The sequence below is a fragment of the Panthera leo genome, chromosome B3 (genome assembly GCF_018350215.1).
Source record: "Panthera leo isolate Ple1 chromosome B3, P.leo_Ple1_pat1.1, whole genome shotgun sequence".
Lineage (NCBI taxonomy): Eukaryota > Metazoa > Chordata > Mammalia > Carnivora > Felidae > Panthera > Panthera leo.
Genome location: NC_056684.1, coordinates 49,941,741 through 49,963,206, shown reverse-complemented (window position 1 = coordinate 49,963,206; position 21,466 = coordinate 49,941,741). Strand labels below are relative to the sequence as shown.

General features: G+C 37.4%; 1 protein-coding gene across 1 annotated transcript in view; it reads left to right on the top strand.

Moving 5' to 3' along the window:
• The window catches only part of UNC13C (unc-13 homolog C), a 371,311-nt gene that overhangs the window by 82,744 nt on the left and 267,101 nt on the right, over positions 1 to 21,466 (top strand). Inside the window, exons 9-11 of the mRNA XM_042941974.1 lie at positions 5,511 to 5,667; positions 16,979 to 17,047; positions 18,685 to 18,774. Coding sequence (XP_042797908.1) covers positions 5,511 to 5,667; positions 16,979 to 17,047; positions 18,685 to 18,774 — 316 coding nt within the window. The remainder of the gene's footprint in view (positions 1 to 5,510; positions 5,668 to 16,978; positions 17,048 to 18,684; positions 18,775 to 21,466) is intronic.

Genomic DNA, 21,466 nt, shown 5'->3' with positions numbered 1-21,466 from the left:
ACTGCCAGGCACTTCAACAAATGTTTACAAAGCAGTTAGATGTTTTGGTAAACTGTCATACTCAAGGTAATCAACCACATACAATGTACACTCTAACTCTACATAGCCAATACCTTTGGCTCACTTTGCTTTTGTTTTCATTAATAAACATTGGTCATCTCCTCTGTACAAGAAAAACAGTAGGCTAGAGGAGGGGTGAATAAGATGATAACCAAGCATGAACTAAACATATTCTGAAAGAAACAGATGCATGTACAAGTAATACACAACATTGAAGAGAGAAGGAAGAGGATAAATTATGAGAAAGCTACACTCTAGCAGTTAAGAGATACGGATTTGAACTTACATTGCCTGAATTCCAATCCTGAATCACCTTACTTTATCTATGACCTTAAGAAGGAAAAAAAAAATTAGAAAAGGAAAGAAATGTTTAATTACAACAAACGCACAGAGGGAGTCAGGCTTCAAAAGCACTGGCAAAACGAAACAAAACAAAGTAACACAACATTTTTAAGGTTCTCTAGTTTACATGGTATTCTTGTGCTGTTCTTGGTGGGACACAAACCTGGTTTTCATATTTTCAGAAGTCATAATAAGTTTTCAGATATAACATGGGTAAAATCAGGTTCAAAGCTGTTTTGTTAGAAAGTTTAGGTTTCATAGAAGAATTATTCAAGTTTTATATCTTAGAGATTCAGAAATGTGATTCTGTGAGTTTTAGATTATCTCAAGGTACAAAATATTTTGTTACTTCTTAGTGTGGTATGTGAATGGCTTAGTCATATTGCAAGCAGGGTGAAAATGTCATTTTTTTGCTTCTATGTCTTCCTAAATTGTTTTTTCTGCATCTAATACCTACTCGTTTGAATTTATCTTTACACCACTTCAGAGTCACCTTTCCAAATTTGTCTGATAATGTCAGTTCCCTCGGCAAAAATCTCTGCCAACTTCATATAGTCCACATGAGAATGTGAAAATTCCTTAGCTTGAGACCAACAGAATCTGTCCTTGACCCACTTTACCTTGGTCACCCCTGGCACCTCCCCACTTTTCATCCTGTTTCCTCTTGGTGCATCCTGTCTCTCCACTAACATTGATCTTGTTAAGGTCACAATTAAGTGTGTTTGTCAAGTCCAATAGTCTATTTTCTGTCCTTGTAAGACTTCCTCACTGAACCTAACAGCATCAATCATCCTTCACCTGCAAAGAAACTTCTCATTCCCATGGTTTCCCTGATTCCAGTGTCCTGACTTTCCTTAAATCCATCTGTTTTTTTCCTTTGCCCTTAGTCATAGAATTCACTTATTTTTTTTTCCTTTCACAAGTTCCTTACATGTTGGTGTTTCTCAAGTTCCACACTTTGACATTTCTCTTTTTATGTTGCATAATCCTCCTGGATGACCTTATCCTTTTTCATGGTTTTGACTGGTTCCAATATACTTAGTGACCCTTAAATCTAACTGTCCAGTTCAAGTATCCAATAAGCTGATGGGCATTCCTATGTGAAACCTCTACAAGTACCTTAAGGTCAAACTCAACACATAATTCCCACCTTGTAATTCCTTTGTCCTGTTTTGTTCTCAGCCCACATAGCAAAAGTACCCGTTACCTGCACTGAAACCTTGGAGCATAACCATTTCTCTTCCCTACCTCTCAGCCCTCCTCAATCACCATGCCCTGACAATTTGTCTTCTTTCAGTGTTTTTCAAATTCATTCTCTCCTCCATATTTGTATAACTACTACCCTAACTCAGACACCCACCCTCCCTTCCCTGTACAGCCTCCTAATTGAGCTCTCTTCTCTAGTCTCACCTTCTTTAAACCATCCTACTAAAGTTTCATCAAAGCCAAGATCATCTATTTAAAATTCAGGGGCGCCTGGGTGGCGCAGTTGGTTAAGCGTCCGACTTCAGCCAGGTCGCGATCTCGCGGTCCGTGAGTTCGAGCCCCGCGTCAGGCTCTGGGCTGATGGCTCGGAGCCTGGAGCCTGTTTCCGATTCTGTGTCTCCCTCTCTCTCTGACCCTCCCCCGTTCATGCTCTGTCTCTCTCTGTCCCAAAAATAAATAAAAAACGTTGAAAAAAAAAAATTCAACAATCATGGGGCAGCTGGGTGGGTGAGTCAGTTAAGCACCTGACTCTCAATTTTGGCTTAGGTCATGATCTCATGGTTTGTGAATTCGAACCTCACATCAGGGTCTGTGCTGACAGCTCAGAGCCTTTGGGATTCTTTCTCCCTCTCTCTCTCTCTCTGTCCCCTCCCCCTGCTTGTGCTCTCTCTCTCAAAATAGAAAATAACCTAAAAAAAAATTCACTTTCTATCCATGTGAACAGCTAGAGTTCCTTGGAGATTTAATTTTTTTTTAAATTTTTTACTTACACTGACTCTAAGATTTTGAATTTTAGTTTGAAAAAGTCCTTTGATCTATAAATTAGATCTAACTTGCCTAACATATTTCATGAGACTGTCCTACACACACCCTCACTTTGGTTTTGGTCAAACTTGGCAGAGAATATTCTCTTGGAAATTTGGGATCTACCAACCTAAAATTTCTAGGGTTCACTGTACATGGTATTTTTTTTCCCTATTATGCCTTAGTTTATACTATTCCATTCCCCTGGAATACACCCTTTACCTATCAGTGACAGCAAGCCCTATGCTTGATTTGGCTGTCTCGTAGTTATGCATTAACTCTTAGCCCAGTCTCATTTCAAAGAGTCTTCCTTGACCTTTCCCTGACCCACCAGACCACAATATGCACACTCTAACATACTGTCCCTTAGCACTCTGTAAGGCTTTTCTTTCTCATAACATGTACATAGTTGTATTATATTTCTTATAGAACTGATTCTCCCATTCGTCTGCAAGTGGATTCATTACTATATATCCAGTGCCTCACATGGTATCTCACCTTTAGATATGTTGAATAAATATTTATTGAACCAAATTCTAGGGATACTAAACTCTTCACTCTTTCATGGCCATTACATGAACTCTAATCCCCTAGACCTTGGCTCAGGCATTTCCCTCTCACTTCTCCTCTGTGGTCTCACCACTAGTGGGCTCAACTCAGCCTTTGAAGCTTTGTCCTCCATTAGGCTTTGTACCTTCCTCTGGCCTGTGGATACCTCAGTAATAGCACCCAAACTTTAGATACTCTGGAACAGCACTTTCTCTTAGATGAGAAAATTAGTGTTTAAGGTGTGTGCCTCTCAATTAGGGTATGCATATTTTATACCAGGAACATGTTTTAATCATCTCTTCCTATCATGAAGAATCATTCCAGAGCTACAGTAAGTGTGTAGTTATTGAAGGGAGAGTAGTCTGGACAGATGCCTTTAATATAAAAAATGGAGGAAAGATTAAAGGATGGAAAAACACTAGAATCCATTTTATTTGTAATCACTTCTAATAAGAGAAAGTATTATAACCCTACCTTTAAACTATACATTGAAGTTGTTTCCTAAGAAAACTTCAAAGTGTAAAAAAAATTTATTTTTACTGTTTTTATAATTTTATGAATAATATGTATTAACATCAATGATAGGTACATAGCAAGGATTGTATTAAATTATATAACTCAAAATCACATCTCTCATTGTGGTGTTAAAACTGCTTTGGGGCCCCAAAAGCAATGAGAATTTTCATCACTAAAACATTGGCTTACCAACTCAAAGTATAAAATAGGCAAACTTGGTTGTTTGTATCCCCCATCTTCCCATATTACACTCATTTTTCCCTCAGATTGCTTATAGCGGTGAACGGCGTTCAATAATTGTGTCATCTTCATTATAAAACTTTCAATTTCACCTACAAAATTCTCACTCTGAATGCCTTCAGCAGGATATTTATTATGTTTCTCCTTTATTTCTGCTCAAAGTCTCTGCCAAACTGCTGCCACCCTAATTGAGCCCCAAAAATCAGAGGGTAGCAGCTACCACAAGTAAATACTAAGTAACTCAGCTGGATTAGGAGGCATGGATCCATTTTTCAAAGCCACGAACAAGATTATTCATCCTGGTGACCTCCAGTATCCTTTTAAATATATAATGCATGTTTAGGGGTGCCTGGTTGGCTCAGTTGATTAAGCATCTGACTCTTGATTTCTGCTCAGGTCATAATCTCAAGTTTACTGAGTTCAAGCCCTGCCTTGGGATCTGCACTCACCATGCGGAGCCTTGCTTGGGATTCTGTCTCCCTCTCTGTCTCCCTCTTTCTCTGTCTCCCAAAGAATAAATGGACATTAAAAAAAAATAAGTAATGCATGTTCAGGATAATAAAGTTCTGGTCTTTGAGTTTCTTACTGTTTCCCTTAGGTATTTACCTCCTATTTACAGTCAAAATATGTATCATTTACCTAAAAGAAGCAATCAGTATTAATCTTTCTGGGGTTAAATTGCAAAACCTCATGTAACAACTGTGGCGTACTTTGTTTTTCATAATCCTCAAAGATCCATGTTTAAAACTTTAACCTACTTTGATCAGCCAGTATCCTGAGGAGTTCAGTGAGTAGCCTGACTGAAATTTAAGAGAAGCCACCATTTCTAGGACCATCCATTTGTTTGGAGGTGCCATTCAGGGCATTTCATTTATGCATGCACACTCTGTGTTTGTGTTCAATAATACAGACCTCAGAGATGATTAAGTGGAGGATAAATTGCTGAGGCATGAGAACAAAATAGGTTCAGATAACAAACTGAAAATTTCTTCCTTCCATGAGTATTTTATCTGTGCATTTTTATCTTAAGCTGTGTTTTCAGTTTTCACGTCTTTTGTTATAGTTCAAATGAAACAGTTTTTCTTGAGAGAAGTAACAGAATTGAACACTTGATGCTTCTGATGTCTGTGAATGATACTATTATTCAGGGTTTAAAAGGAATGGTCTTTAAGCCTAAAGCTGGCATAATTCAATCTGCCCTCACCATTCTTCTGTTTGCTTTATTAGATCCTGGCTGTAACAAAATGCTAAGAAAACAGAAATGCTTATGGAAGGTATTCCTTTATGACAAAAGCCCAGAAACTGGACTCAAGTCAGATGTTGAATTCACTTACTCAGTAGATAGGCGGTGAAAGGGGAGACCTTGCATCTTCAGTATGATAGAAATACAAGTATAAAAGGACATTCAGGTTAAAATGCAGCATTTCGGGAACTGAAGTAAATGACGGCATAGTTGCTGAAGAAGGGGAGGATCCTGTATAATGGCTTTCCCACTGTGCTGGATTCCCCTGGAAAGTGCACTTTGCGTGTGTACACACAAAACTCCCACAGTTGAAAGGAATTATGCACTCATCCCTGTGGCAAATCACATTCTAATTAAACCACTTCACATTTGTGAATGAGAAATTTTTAAAAGCCGAAATTGCTTTCTCTTTCGTTTAGTAGAGATCGTGGGAGTGTTCTCTTTTTTTCATAGATATAGTTGGGGAATTAATTGCTGACATTAGAGGGTATGCCATTATGTGAATTAATTGCTTTATGTTTTAAAAGTGCTTAATGTTTTTGTCTTATAGGCACTTTTCATGTCTGTCTTCTAAATACATGTGCCCTGGTGTCCCTGCTGTCATGAGCACCTTGTTGGCGAATATAAATGCTTTCTATGCTCACACAACAGTTGCAACAAATGTACAGGTTTCTGCCTCAGATCGATTTGCTGCTACCAACTTTGGTGTAAGTATTTTTTGGACTTTAAAATTTTTACTAGTTTACAGGAGTTACATTTTCAAGGGACTAGGGATTCCAGATATTCTTGGAATCTTATTGCAGGAGGCACTTCTTAGGGACTCTTAGTGTAGTGGGGAGAAGGTAAAAGTTCATTAAAATAATATTCTGCAAATAATTTTGGCAGCCAATTGGCATATTCAATAGGGATTAAATCTCCCTATCTGGAATGACCTTTTCCAAGAAGGAAACACATAAATTTTGTGATAGAGTACTGGGATTTTATAGAACTTTCTCCATGTATGCAAATTTAGGATTCATCATTTCAGATGCTATTCCCTGGTAAAAGTGAGTTTGGTTGACTTTTCTGGAATCTGTTAGTCTCCATTTATAATTCCTCTTGGTTCTTACTGCTATTGATAGTTATTAGCATGTCTTCTGAGTAAATCATAGTAGGTGTATAGAGTTGAAGAACTCTCTGTACCTAATTAAGATGTCCACCTGAAATATTCAAATGCAGCAAGGACTCATTGAAAAGCAGAAATTCAGGAATCCTAAGGAAACTCAAATATTTAAAAAAAAATTTTTTTTTAACGTTTACTTATTTTTGAAACAGAGAGAGACAGAGCATGAATCGGAGAGGGTCAGAGAGAGAGAGAGACACGGAATCTGAAACAGGCTCCAGGCTCTGAGCTGTCAGCACAGAGCCTGACGCGGGGCTCAAACTCACGGACTGTGAGATCGTGACCTGAGCCGAAGTCGGACGCTTAACCGACTGAGCCACTCAGGCGCCCCAGGAAATGCAAATATTTATCTGTTGTACCTGTCACTGGAACTCATTCTCTATAAGCCTTGTGGAATTGAAATTGACAAGACATAAATTAATAGTAACCAGAGTAACATGGTGAAGATCTAAACTAAGACAAAACTAGTGAAAATGGAGAATGAAGGACATGTTGCAGAGCTTTTCATGGCATCGAATCAATAGCACATAGTGTCTTTGGGGATACGGACAGTGAAGGAAAGGGAAAGCTTTCTGGAGAGATTCCCAAGGTTTTGAGTATGGCAACTGGTAGTTAGTAGCTCTGTTCAATAACCCTGTGAGACAGGTAGTTTTATTCTCACATGCGTATGTGTGTATACATGAAACCAAGCTCCACTATAGCAAAATGATTTTCATGACACCATAGTTAATTTTTCCACCGCACTTCCAAATTGGTTCACTGAATAGATTTTGTTATTGATTATGTTGTTAGAAATTAAATTTGGGGGTATGTGTCATAGAGTAGAAACAAATGAGACTCAGCAAATAAAAATGTGTGAAGCCAGTAGGGGAAAAAATGTGCTGCTGTGTATATTCTTTTCCTGTCCTTTTCATCTAAAAGAAAATGCATGTGAGGCATGTGAGATGAGTTGGAATGAATCAAAGGAAAAAGTAGTTGTTTAATGACAGATCAGATTAAGCACTAATAGAAAAAAGCAGTCTGTGTTAGGAGTCACGGAATTTGAGTTTGTAGTCAAATTTAGCAAGCAAGTCCATTCATTCAAGCTTCAATTTCTCAGTCTGCTCAATGAAGGTAACTACTGCTCTAATGTGTTTCTTAAACTGAAGATGAGAATCAAATGACATTAAAGATAGAGAAGCCAGCTCGTAAAAGCTGAAAATGGTCTATAAATATAAGTTTTGAAAATTTCATCTCTCTTGCCCTTACCTACAGTGTAAAACAGTGTACTAGCAGCTACTTCTGTTAGACACATTGACTCTTGTAAAAGTCAGGACCAAAGAACATTCCCTGGTCAGCTCAATAATATACTGTTATGACTAATAACAGACGATTAGAACAGTTTTGTCATAAAAACCTCATCTTGGGGTGCCTGTGTGACTCACTTAAGCATCTGACTCTTCATTTCGGCTCAGGTCATGATCTCTTGGTTCATGAGATCAAGCCTGGTGTTCGGCTCTGTGCTGACACCACAGCTCCTGCTTGGGATTCTCCCTTCCTCTCTCTCTGCCTCTCTTCTCTCTCTCTCTCTCTCTCTCTCTCTCTCTCTCTCTCTCTTTCTCTCTCTCTCTCTCTTTCTCTCTCTCTCTCTCTCTCTCTCTCTTTCTCTCTCTCTCTTTCTCTTTCTCTCTCTCTTTCTCTCTTTCTCTCTCTCTTTCTCTCTCTCTTTCTCTCTCTCTCTCTCTTTCTCTTTCTCTCTCTCTCTCTCTTTCTCTCTCTCTCTTTCTCTCTCTCTCTTTCTCTCTCTCTCTCTCTTTCTCTCTCTCATAAATAAGGAAACATTTTTTAAAAGTGTAAGAAAACAAAACCAAAAACCTCATCTTGGTAACAGGATTGTCTTGAGATTTCACCTGTAACATAAAGCACTCTGTTATGAAATTGTTTTGCTTTTAATATTCTGCCTGGATACACTGTAGAGAATAAGCCAATCTTGTGGAACGCTGAGCTTTTCTACCTCTGAAATAGAAGATGTGTCTTTGTGATTAATATGTATCCTAAAAGCTACCTGGAGGAAAATGAGATAGAACTTCATGCCGACCCAAAGAGGAGAAACCAAATTGATTTCATTACTTTTCAGTGACAACATGATTATAAAAACTTTATTTTGTGCGTCAAATAACTTATTTTAGAAGAGGGCCAAAAAAAGAGAATGTTTTTTCAAAGTACATTTTCATAAATTGTAAATTTGGTGTGTAAATGTGACTATATATTTCTCGACCTATTGAAAGTAATGCAATTTGTTTAGTCAGATATATCTAAGTATAAAGTCTCCCACCTCCAATTTATGGTCCCAAGTTCTTTCCCTGAATTCTGAATTTGATCTGTTGCTTGTGACTCAGGAACATCATTACGTTGGCCCTTTTTTATCCTTCTCAAAAGTGTAACTCAGACATTTGATTTTCCAAATAATAAACCAGTGGAGAAAGCTTTCTTATGACAATTGTAAACAAATATATACTTAAGAAAAAAATATCAGTCTTACAATTCAGATATTGTTGTGTACAGTTGCCATTTCTCATCATGGCTTGGGTGAAAAATGATCAGGAATGAAGTGAAAAGGACAGAACGCTTGGGTGTGAAGAAGAGGACCAAGCAAAGTTTGTTGAGGAAAATGGTTAGAGAAATTGAATGAAAATGATAATAAAAGAATGTAATATTATAAAAAGACAAAGGAAAACTATTTTGAGAAAAGAGAAGTATATAACATTTTCAACTGTTGCTAAAGTTAAAGTAAGATGGGGAAATAAACGACCTCTTTGTATTTGGCAAGTAGGAGGTGATTATTGACTGAAGCAGTTGATATTGAAGCCTAATTTCACAGGGTCCTTCAGTGAATGACATAGATGAATGCTTGTGTAAATTAGGTTCCTCTATTCACTAAAATATAATGCAATCACTAAAAATCATGTTTTTAAAGAAAAGTACATAAAAATGAGCAATGTCCATGATAGAATGCCAAGTGAAAAAAAAAAACCCACAAAATTCTTTATACAGTCTAATTCCAACACTGAAAAAACAACATACACACTGTTTTAGAAATAAGACTAGATGGAAATGTGCCAAAATGCCAATGATACAGCCACCTGGTAGGATGACAGCTGATATTTTGTGGTTTTGCTTTCTATTCATGTTTATACTAAAATTGTAAAACTTTCCTATATTATCATTATATTTTATAATAAACATGTGAATCAAAGGGTGAATGTGGCTGAGGACATAGAGACTCTTCTGTTAAGTGAAATGAAAAGAGGGAAGATTGGGCAAGGGAAGATTTTGCTATGAATAAAGAGATTTTATTTTTCCTGTCTTGTTGGGTCAGAATTTTTTTATTTAAAAAGGTAAATTTACACATGTTTATAGATTATTAGGAAAGGGAGTAGTTGTGAGAGTCAAGTTGCAGATTTATCTGATGGAAAACAGGTGATGCAGTGAGTTCCCAGAGGAGAAAGAAGAAAGGTAGTGAAAGAGACAAAAGGAGAGACGTTCTTTGGAATGAGAAAGGACAAGTTCTGTTCTGAAATTTCAGGAATAGTATCCGTGTTCTTGCAGAGAATGCTGAATTTTTGATATAGGAGTGAAAAGCTGGGGTGTCATACCCCATTTCCCTAATCCCTGTGGTTGTCTACAAGAACAGGAAATGCTCATCTGCAAGGCAAAGACTAGAATACAGAGGCAGGTGAAGGATGCTGTGCAAGGTTTGGATAAGTTACCAAAGGGAGTAGAAAGAGAAATGCTTCAGGGCCGTGGAAGAGGAATTCCTAGTAAAGCTGAAGGTATCATTTGATGTATCATTTGAGGAGCATAAACTTACTGTCACAACAATATAGGTGGCTTTGAGATTTTCTCAGAAGTTTTCAGCATTCTGATGCTCATGTAACAGATTTGGGAAGTTGATTATATTGACTCTAGGTTGAAATTTTGTAGAAGAGAGGCAATGGAGGGGCATCTGGGTGGCTCAGTTGGTTAAACGTCTGACTTCAGGTCTTAATCTCATGGTTTGTTAGTTCAAGCCTCACATCTGCATTGTCAGTGCAGAGCCTGCTTTTGGGATTCTCTCTCTGCCCACCCCTGCTTGCTCATTGGCTCGCACTCTCTCAAAATTAATAAATAAACTTTATAAAAAAAAATCAATTGAAGGGTGAGTGAAGCTGTCAACAGAGACGTTGAGATGATGCAGCCTGGGGTCTCGTTTTGTGAAGTTGTAGCAGGTGAGCCAGAGTTAAAGGATTTTGATAGGAACATGATACATTTCAGTTAAAATTACAAAGGGGAGTCTTGGGTCCAAGATGTGGCTCTGGGATATGCTGTTGAAAATTGAGTGTAAAACTCAATAGCTTAAGTTATAGCTTACATCTTCTCACAGGCACTGATTGGTGAATTTTCAAGAATAATGCAAGCTAGTTATGTAGCATAGCCATTTTTTGAAACCAGAAGTACTGAGAATATTAACATCATGGACATTGGCAAATACTAAACATGAAGGCATTTTTCATTTGAAGAGATGATTTAGCAGCATATCATTGAATGTAAAGGTTACTTGCAGTCAAGAAGATTAAAGAAGTTTATTGGATGAAACATCCTCATGGCTATTGAAAACACCATGGGTAGATCAAGGGTTAGAAAGGAAGAAAACTCTGAGTTTGGGCTCAGTATCTCAACTTGACAGGAGAGTCTTTAGAAAACTTATTTAGTGAGTTATTTTAAAGTACACATAACAAATTATTAGTTATATTGGTGTTTATTGAGCTCATTTTTTTTTCCCTGGGTCTCTGATCCAGCCATTGTTGGGCAAAAATAAATAAGCTAGTAAATACTTCTTTACCATTCCATATGTTCTTTTATTTGTCCACTTGTTCATTTGATATGTATTTATGTGTTCCCTATAGCAGTAGGCACTGTGGCAAGTAGTAAAGGGATTGAATGATAAACGTTGACGTCTACTTTCTGAGGTTCATGTTCTAATGGGATAGTCACTTAACCATCTGGAACAATAACCCTAAGTCACTCCCAAAGTGTGATTAGTATCAAAGGAGGCTTTGATATTGAGAGATTGAAGAGGATCAAGTGATTGATACTTTTCAGGGACTGATGAAAGTGTGATAAAAGGAGCAGGGCTTTTAGGGATGAGTAATATTTTTCCACTGTCCAAGAAGTAGTTGGGAAGCTACCTTGGGTCTGGGAAGACATTTGAGTAAAGACCAAAGTAAAGATACAAAATAAGTTCAAAGTGTGTGTAAGGTAGCCTGCCTACTAAGTAGGGCAAATAGAATGAAGGATGGTGGAGGGGCTCCTGGGTGGCACAGTCAGTTAAGCCTGCAACTTTGGCTCAGGTCTCACTCACGGTTCCTGGGTTTGATCCCCGTGTTGGGCTCTGTGCTGACAGCTGAGAGCCCGGAGCCTGCTTCAGATTCTGTGTCTCCCTCCCTCTCTGCCCCTCCCCTGCTCATGCTCTGTCTCTTTCTTAAACATAAATAAACATTAAAAAAAAATAAAACAAAAACAACAAAGGTAGGTAGTATAAGAAGAAACTGTGCTATTGGGTTGACATTAGATTGTTGAGGGCCTTTAAAACCTACAGAGATGTTTGGATGTCATTCTTGAAGCTTAGGGTATAATCTTTGATTTAGAAAGATAACTAACTAAGGAAATGTTGCAGAAGGGGGAGAGAGGATATATATCAGACACAGTTCAGTTGTAGTAATAGACACAATGTTAGAAACTTTAAGTAGAAAGGGATTTGGCACAGGGAATTAAATGCTTATAATATCATTTGGGACTCAAGGAAGATCTTTCTGTAATAATCCTCAAAATATCACTGATATTTGAAACTGATTTTAAGAGAAGTGGTGAGTTTTCTTACAGTTGGGGAGGTGATGAATCAGAAGGCTGCTTCTGCTAATGCAGCAGAATGTCTGAGACCACAAAGCTAGTGACCAGAGACTGGGAAATGAATGTCTCCAGGACTTAGCAGCCCAAGTAAACCAAGAAGCAGGAACTAGGCCTCCATCACTCGTCTGCTTTCCAAATGTAGCAGTGCACATGTATCTAATAGGCAGAAACTAAGATAATTGCATAAGCCTAGCTGCAAAGGAGTTTGGGAAATATGATGTTTAGTTTTCCAGTCTCAGAACTACTGGAAGCCACACTGAAAGAAGGTGAAATGAGTAAAACAGTTCTGGTGTTGAATACAGGAGGACTAGATGGAAATTAGTGATAGGGCTGATAAGCTAGTCCTGACAAAGCGAAGTAATGCTGTGCTAATGGCTTAGAGAAAATGAAGATTGTGGCAAAGGAGAAAATGTGTGTGGGAAACATTTTAGAAGTCATTTTTAATGACTTGACAAATGATTATTTCTGGGGAGAGGTGGATCTAGGTTTTGTGCTTCCTAAACATTATATAATTTGATGAGATTCTTTTTTAATATTTTTAAAAGTTTATTTATTTATTTTGAGAGAGAAAGAGCGCACGAGAGAGATCGAGCTCTCAAGCAGGTGAAGGGCAGAGAGAATGAAAGAACCCCAGGCAGGCTCTGTGCCATCAGTGCAGAGCCTGATGTGGGGCTTGAACTCACAAACTGTGAGATCGTGACCTGATCTGAGATTAAGAGGCAGAAGTTTAACTGACTGAGCTACTCAGGTGCCCCTGATAAGACTGTTTTTAAGAAAAATACAAATTGTCAATAGGAAACAGAAAATTATTCGTTTTTAATGAAAAAAAAATGAATGCCAATGAATTATAAATTATAACAAACACTACAAATATTATAGATTCCAGAAAAACAGCATAATATTTTCATTAACTTCCTGATACATCTCTTTAAGAGTTTTTCTAGAGTTTTTGACTTCAGATTCTTTGATCACTTCTTCATATGATGAAAATCCTGAAATACCATTCTTATTGAAAAAAGATAATCCAGTGTTTAGGAGAAAAAAAATATCTGAGGCTCTCAAGGGGAAGGTTGATCATTGGCATGTGTCCAGCACACTCAATTATATTTGGGTGTGCACATATCTTTTTCTGTGATGAGGCTATCTGTGTTTACTAATGGACACCCAACAAAATTAGTCTCCTACCCTCTCATAGATCCTGGGTGATACGGGTACTATCTCTTTGATGATTACCTTTCAGAGGGATAGCTCCCAAGTACTTGGGGAAGACTTCTCTGGGTTGTAAAGCAACCTGGCAAGAGGCTTTGAAACACATTCACATTTCCCAGGGACAGAGGAAGAATTACAGTTAGGCTTTTTAAAGAGAATGCTCAAAAATTAAGACATCAGGGCCTAGAGTCAGGAAAAACCTTTCTAAAGTTTAGTCAAAGTGAGGGAAACATTGAGAGTCTCTAGGTTGGTGAATGATTCCATCTCAGGGCTTTTCAAACTTGCCTGTGAAGGGACTCCTTAAATACTTTTCAGTTGATGACATTTGTTAGTCACTGACACCAACACTGTAGCCCCCAGTGCTGAAGCATCATTAGATTCAAGTTAAATCAACCCCTGCTGCGGGAGTGAGATAATAAGAAACAAAGAAAGGGAAAAGAGCAGCTGAGAATGAGGCAGAGGCTTTTACACCCCTTCCTCAGAAGAATATTTCCTTCTACAACTCCCAGGATACCAGGGTGATATGTTTACATTTCTTGTTGATTTTAATGCACTTGTAAGGTAGCGACCACTGTCCCCTACTCAAAATCTCCCCTGTGCTCATGGGCCAAAACTGGCCCACCAGCTGGTTTTGTTTGCATGGCCCACATGCGAGGTGAGAATGGTTTCCACATTTTAAATGGCTTTTAAATATCAAAAGAATACTATTATTTTGCGACACATGAAAATTATATGAAATTCAAATTTCACTGTCCAAAAAACCAAAATTTTGCTGGAGAACAGCCATGCCCATTTGTTTGTATATTGTTTCTGGGAGCACTGTGCTACAGTGGCAGAGTTTAATAGCTGAAAAGAGTTACTACCTGGTTCTTTAGAGGCAGTTTCCTGACCCCTGGTCTAGAGTTACTTTTTTTTTTAAGTTTATTTATTTTGTGAAAGAGAGAGCATGCACAAGAGAGAGCATGTGTGAGCAGGGGAGGGGCACAGAAAGAGGGAGAGAGAGAATCCCAAGCAGGCTCCATGAGGCCCAGCTGGGGCTCCACCTCATGACCATGAGATCATGACTCACGGGGAAATCCAGAGTCAGATGCTTAACCAACTGAGCCACCCAGGAACCCCTAGAATTATTCTTATCAACTAATTAAACCTAAGTTTTTGCTAACCGGTAACAGTATTGTGATTGATTTGGCCCGCTACTAAATACCAGGCATGTGTAGACATTACCTAATGTGAAGAACGGAGTATCATGGAGGCTTCAGATGTTGTGGCATGCCCCTCAGGAGAATCATTTTTTAATCACCCAGTCTTTTGTTACTCCTCCACTCACACCGTGCAGGAAATAGGCCTCCTCAGATCTTGCAAATGCGGTCTCACTATAGTTAAATAGAATTATAATAAATACAATTAAATTTCAAGCTGCTCTTCTGTTTAAAGAATCTCTATGAAGATGTAATCAGTAGCACACTTTTAATTTCATATCATCTGATATTGTCTGGGATTTAGCGACAACAAGCCTGGCAGTTTTCTCCACAGTTTTCTGTGTTCCTCGAATGTAAATTTTCCAGCTGGGCACTGAAGACTGAGGTAGGAAGACCACACATGTGATCTGTGTCAGTCAGAATTCTGTTTGGCTGCATGAAATACATTTTTTTTTTTTCTCCGTAGATCCCAAGTCCAGAAGTAATAAGGAATTCAGGATGAGGGTAGCTGCTCAGGATTGTAATTTTTTGAAAGGGTGGGCAGACAGGGCTAAGGTAAGGTATGGGGGCGTCCTGCTCCACCACACCTAATTGCTTGTTTAGCTTTTTATCTGAAGGTAACATGACTGTTTTACCTTCACGTGTCTAGTCTGAGTTTCAGGTGGAAGAAAGGAGAGGGACACAGGGCAGATGGAGAAAAAGCCTGACAAGGAGTTACATAGTGAACACTAATACAACAACAGTGCCTGGCAAGCATTCTTTTAGAGTCTTTCCAAATAATAATTCATGGTAATGTGCTAACTGGGTCCATCCCCTTTAATAAACTATATATATCTCATTAGCCAAAATCATACTGCATGACCATTCCTGTAGGAAAAGAGGTCATGAAGTTAGGTATTTCAGAATGGCCACATTTTAATTACAAGGTTCTAGTAGTAAGGAAGAATGGAAATGGATATCAAGCACACAACCAGAACAGTAATTACCAGTGTATATAACAGGGCTAGTGATTTGGGCATTAATGTGACTTACTAGGGTCATGTCAGCTGTCTTGATGATTTATACCAATCACAGAGGTAGATAAAGCATCTTAAGACACGACGTGAGCACATTAACTTTTACAGTTATTGAATGGTTAACTTTACTGTGGCCTAAACTGATGATGGTAGTGGTTCTTAGGGTTTTCTCTTTTGATTGAGAGCTACTGACCCACGTGGTTGGGGGATGAGGGTTAATAAAAAGACAATATAGTTCACCTCTTTCCCTGGGAAAGTCTGAGGGAAAGTGGGAAAGGAAAATCTAAGACCTTTAACTCATCAGCAGTTTTCAGTAGGTTTACTGAAGAGTCTTCTGCCTAATAAGATGGCAAGCATCTTGAAGGCAAGTTTCATTTCTTAGGCTCTTTCATTGTCTCCGCAAGGGGTTAACACAGAAAATAATATCAAGTTTGATTGTCTGAAATATGAACCAGATAAAAGTAGTTTATTCAGAAAATTGGAGTTTCAACTTAGGAACAGTTCATCAACTTCTGTTAATAGCTCACTTCATCAAAATCAGTGACTTCAAAGAATGAGTTATAACCCCATAAATCTACCTTTTATGTGAAAGTGTTAGGAAGTTTCTGCTTCGGCCAATATCTTCCAAAGTACACTTTGTTATTTACAGAATACTCATGTAGGCAGAGACCTTTGCTCTTACTTCCACTCTCTTATTTCTTTTTATTTTTGATTAAAATCTGAGACTCAGAATGGGGGATCATCTACCTATAAACTTTGTGTGACTTTGATGTTTTTATTTTATCTAATTTATTTACTTTATTTAATCAACATAACTTCATCTTTAGACTTATAAGCAAACTCATTATTTTCAGATCCTATGAAGAGGTCAGTCCAACACTGAGATAGACTCAGCGGGAAGTATTAGTTTTTTGTGTGTGTTTTGTTTTGTTTTGTTTTTTTGCTTAATGTTTTATATATATGTTTTTTTAAACACTAAATCATAAACATACTGGAAAGGCAATCAGTACTTTCAGATTATGAAGTCTATACTTGTTACCAAAAAGAAAGTGCTTTTTGAAATTGTTCTTGATGAGAACAATAGCTATTCCTGCTTCCACAGGTAGGAGAAATTTCAAAATGATAATAATTTATTTCTGAGGAGGTACAGTGGTGTGTGGGGTGGTTGATGTTTTATCTTGCTGACTCATATTGTTGTGAATTAGTACAGTGGTGATTCAGTTCTCTGGACTCTTTCCCCTGAAAGCAACTTTTTGGATACTTTCTTATTCATCACAGAGAGTCTATGTGGCTTATTGGCAAGAGATTGGTTCTGTTGTGAAAGCTATCTGCATTTGAATCACTGTTTTGTCACATACTAGCTCTATCACCTTAGATAAATTTTTTATATCTTTGAACCTTCCTTTCTGTAAAATGAGGAAAATAACTCCTAGAGTTGTTTTGAGGGTTACTTTTAGAATGACCATTTACTTCTGTTCTCCTATTTTGTTTTTGCTCTGTACAGAGGGAAAAATTCATAAAACTATTGGATCAGTTGCATAACTCTTTAAGGATTGACCTGTCAAAGTATAGGGTATGTACAAAATTATTTTCCTGAAGGTAAGATACCATGTTTGACTGAGATGCTTTCTTGTCATATTATAAAAAATCATCCACTGTGTAATGGAAAAGTAAAAATACTGATCTTGGGATCTCAGATTCTATCACACTGGAAAAGTCCAGTCAGTAAGCAAGCAGATGTCCCTCGTTCAGAGACCTTGCCCCACACAAGCCTATACTAATAAAGTGTGTGTGTGTGTGTGTGTGTGTGTGTGTGTGTGTGTTTAATTTTACAATTATTTTAATAACTTTCAGACTGAGAGGCAATCAGCTAATTCTTGAGGTAAACATGTGGTATAGACCTCATCTTGAAAGCTCACCCCTTGTTGCTGAGATATCCTGCTGATAGTTCCTCAGCTTTTAAGATTCTTACTTGGACTCACCGCTTAATTCACTCTTTCTAGGTCACTATAATATGCTTTTTGAAGTTGTCCAAAGTTTTTGTCAACTATTCTATACTTCACCTCCAGGTGAAACATACAAATACATACACACACAAATGTATTCATGTATTTTTGGGTGTAAATATATATATTATTTTAATTATAAAGATCTTAGATACAAAATATTCAGTTATAAATTATATTTCTAGAAAAAATTTGTAGCAATAACTCTTGCATTCTTTATTTAATAATTTATTCTAAACATCATACCTGCAAATATGTGTATCTCCTACATTCATGTTTTAATTCATTATTGATGGATCTCTTAATTGTATATTTCTGGAAATTATACCACATTTTGTCAAATTCAACCTTCCTGTTGGAACTGGGGCCAACACTGTTAGAAGATAACTGCTATTAACTAGGCAATAAAAAAAAGATAACTGGGGGCAAAGGGGCCTTGAGGCCACATTATTTGTCATCATTTTGACACCTTAACTCTGCTGAAGTTCATGAATATCTAAAGGTTACATGTGGTTTTTCAGGTCACTCTTTAAAAAGCCAATCTGAAAGCATGGTAAATGAGAAATTCCTCAATGTTACAATGTTAAAATCTTATATCAAACATTTTCATGATCACACCTTTCCTTTACTTCAAAGTTCTGAACTTCTTTATTTTTATATGACATTTTCACCCAACATTACTAACAAACTTTTTGTTGAAATCCACAGTACTTGAGGGAGAGACTTGGCAGTGCAGTCTTACTCTTTTTTTTTAACTTTTAAAAGTTTCTTTGTGACTAAAAGTAAATGTAGCATATGTAAAAGTTCCCAAGGGTATTTTTGGAAAAAATTACTCATCTTGAGAAAGTTATTAAAAATATTTCCAACTACATGCTGTCCACTCCACTTTTAGTAGCAAAATTATTATAGCAACAAAGACGAATAATAACGCTGCATGAATTGTATAATTATATATACATAATATATAATAAAAATTATATTTTTATTGCAATGTGGAAATAGAAGCATATGGCTTTGTAAGACTAGCAGTATTTCCATATTGTTTACTTTTTGTAATATTTTATGATAAAATAGTTTGGGAATACTCTAGGGATATTTTTATAATTTTACACAGTTCATTCCCCATTTCCTTTACCAGAAAGCTAGTTTTAATTTGTTTTCCCACTCTGAAAATTTACCCATTTTCTGTTTATTAATTAACCAGGAAAACTTCCCAGCCAGCAATGCTGAACGACTGCAAGACCTGAAATCAACTGTTGACCTACTAACAAGTATCACCTTCTTCAGGATGAAGGTACCTCATCTTACCTGTCACCATCTTGTTGTGACATACCACATTTATTCCCTGCGAAAGTCTGGCTTTTACTCCTCTCTTGACCAGTGCGGTCCAACCCTTGCAGTTACGCCATGATGCCTTTTCCTTTGCTAAGTGAATCCTCCAGTATGAGGTCTGTTGAAAAAGAATTATCCTAGACACCTAAAATATTCTGATACATTCGGCTTAAATTTAGTTTTAAATTAAATCCATCTTAAATACGGCTCTTACTAAAAAAGAAATCTCTAAGAATGCTAAATGGAAATGAGTTACTTCTTACTTTAGTTTTAACTCCCATGGCTTGCTAACCTTTTCATCCCAACAGAGTAGCTGATTCTTTTAAGTTTGCCCCAATTGTGACAACTTCCACTTTCAGCCCTGGAAATGTCTACATAGGGATATATTTGATTGTTGAATCCTTTTGTATAGTTAACTATCTACAAAACTATGCAGGCATTTCTTTTTAGGTAGATCTCTGCTTTAACATCAAGTTCTTTGCACTCATAATTGGGCTATCAAGACTATTCATGTCAAGTGTTTCCTAAAACTATTTGTCAGGCTATGGGCTAAAAAATTTTGCTCTCTGAAAGAGTTTTATGATGTTTATTCAGAAAATTCCTCTACAGAAAAAAACAAAACGATTTTCAGTTGCTCATGATTGTTTTCACTAGAAGCACTAAAAATGGTACTATATGAGAGACAGAAAACAAAACCATGCCATATCAGCAGTCATTTAGAGTTTTTCAAGTCCAAAGAAAATTCATTTGGCTTCAAATCACAGTGTAATTGGGTGACTGGGATAAATAGAATTTATATCCATTCTTATCCTCTGGCAGCAGCTGTTGGAACAGTGTATAGGAAAGGATAGTGAGCTTCCAACCAGGCTTACGAGGAAAAGTTACTTTATTGACAGGTGATGGCTGCCATTAACACTGAGGCAGGGGGGACATGGGAGTGAGGGTAGGGGGTGCCTGCACAAGTGCTACATATCTGCCATTTCTCAGTCACCAGCCTTGATGTGTTTAGAAACAAAATCTCAAACTTCCAGCACCTCCTCCTCCATCCTCACTACCAGCCGATGACCTTGCTTCACACTGCACTGAAAAAAATGGGAGCAAATGCGGGAGAGCTTCCTCAAGCTCAGACCACATGCTCCTCCCACCAACCCCATCTATCTACTTACCTGCATCTGTGTCCATATACTCTTCCTTCCTTTATTACTATTGATTAGCTGTCTCTTCTCCTAGAAAAGGCCATCTCTTCCAGCTGTGCAATTGATTTCATGCCCTTCTGAACACTAAAGCCTTGGTGCTGCAGTGGTTCCTACTCTCCTCAAAGATGGACTCCACTTTTTTCTCCATCTACAACACCCGAATTCCCCCTGTCATTTAATACCAAAACACCTTAGAATCAGCCTCATTATGTTTTATTGCCCATCTCTATTCTTTCAGCATCTTTTGAACAAATTTCCTCCTCCCATTTTCTTTTTTTCTCATTACACGCAGTCAAATTCATTCCTCTGGTGTACAGATCTATTCTTTTTGACAAACGTGTAGTCGTATCACCACCACGGCAATTAACCAATGAAACGGTCCCATAATCCTCCAGAATTCCCTCGGGCTGCTTTTTAATACTCACTGCCTCTCCCACCCCTTGGCAACTACCACCTATCCATTGCTGTTTCCTTATAGGCTTACCTTTTCCAGAATGTCCTGTGAATGAAATAATACGCTATATAGCATGACACATTGGCTGTTCATCCATCTTGTTGAGTGTTATCAACAGTTCATTCCTTTTTATTGAGTAGCCATTCTTGGTTATGCAGGTAGCCATTCTGAGTAGCCATTTACTGAGTAGCCATTCTTGGTTATGCATGTACTACAGGCATTTGGGTTGTTTCCAGTTTGGGTTGTTAATAAAACTGTTAAAAAAATTATGTAGAAATTATTAGTGTAAACATAAGCTTTCACTTTCCTTGGAGTGAGGTTCCTGGGTTTTCCTTCTTAGCAGCTATGTTTGAGAATCCTAATTGCGCTATATCTTGTGGTAAAGCTCTTGGTATTTTCCGTGGTTTTAAATATTACTATTTTGTTAGCCATTCTAATAGGAGTGAAACTGTATCATATTACATCTTAATTTTATTATTGATAATGTTGGTCATCATTTCTTGGGCTGATTTGTTATCTGAATTTTTCTTTTAGGAACAATCTTTTGAAATATTTGCCCATTTTTTATTAGTTTGTTTTGTTTTGTTTTAGTATCAAGAGTTCTTTGGGACCCTTGGCGGGCTCAGGTGGAAGAGTATGTGGCTGTTGATTTCGGGGTCATGAGCTCCAGCTCCAATTTAGGCAAAGAGATTACTAAAAATAAATTTTAAAAACTTAAGGAAAAAAAAAGAGTTCTTTATGTAGTCTAGATACAAGTCTTTTGTCAGGTGCTTTATTTGCTAGGAGTTTCTCCCTGTCTGTACTTTATCTTTTCATTCTCTAACAGTACCTTTTGTACAGCAAAAGGGTTTAATTTGGATGAAGTCTACTTTAGCAATTTTTGATTTATAGATAGTGCTCTGGGCTAAACCAAGGTCACAAAGAGATTTTCCTGTTTCTTCTAAAAGTTTTATTTTATCTTGTATGTTTAGTCCTGTGTTTTATTTTGAAAGTTTTGTTGTTGT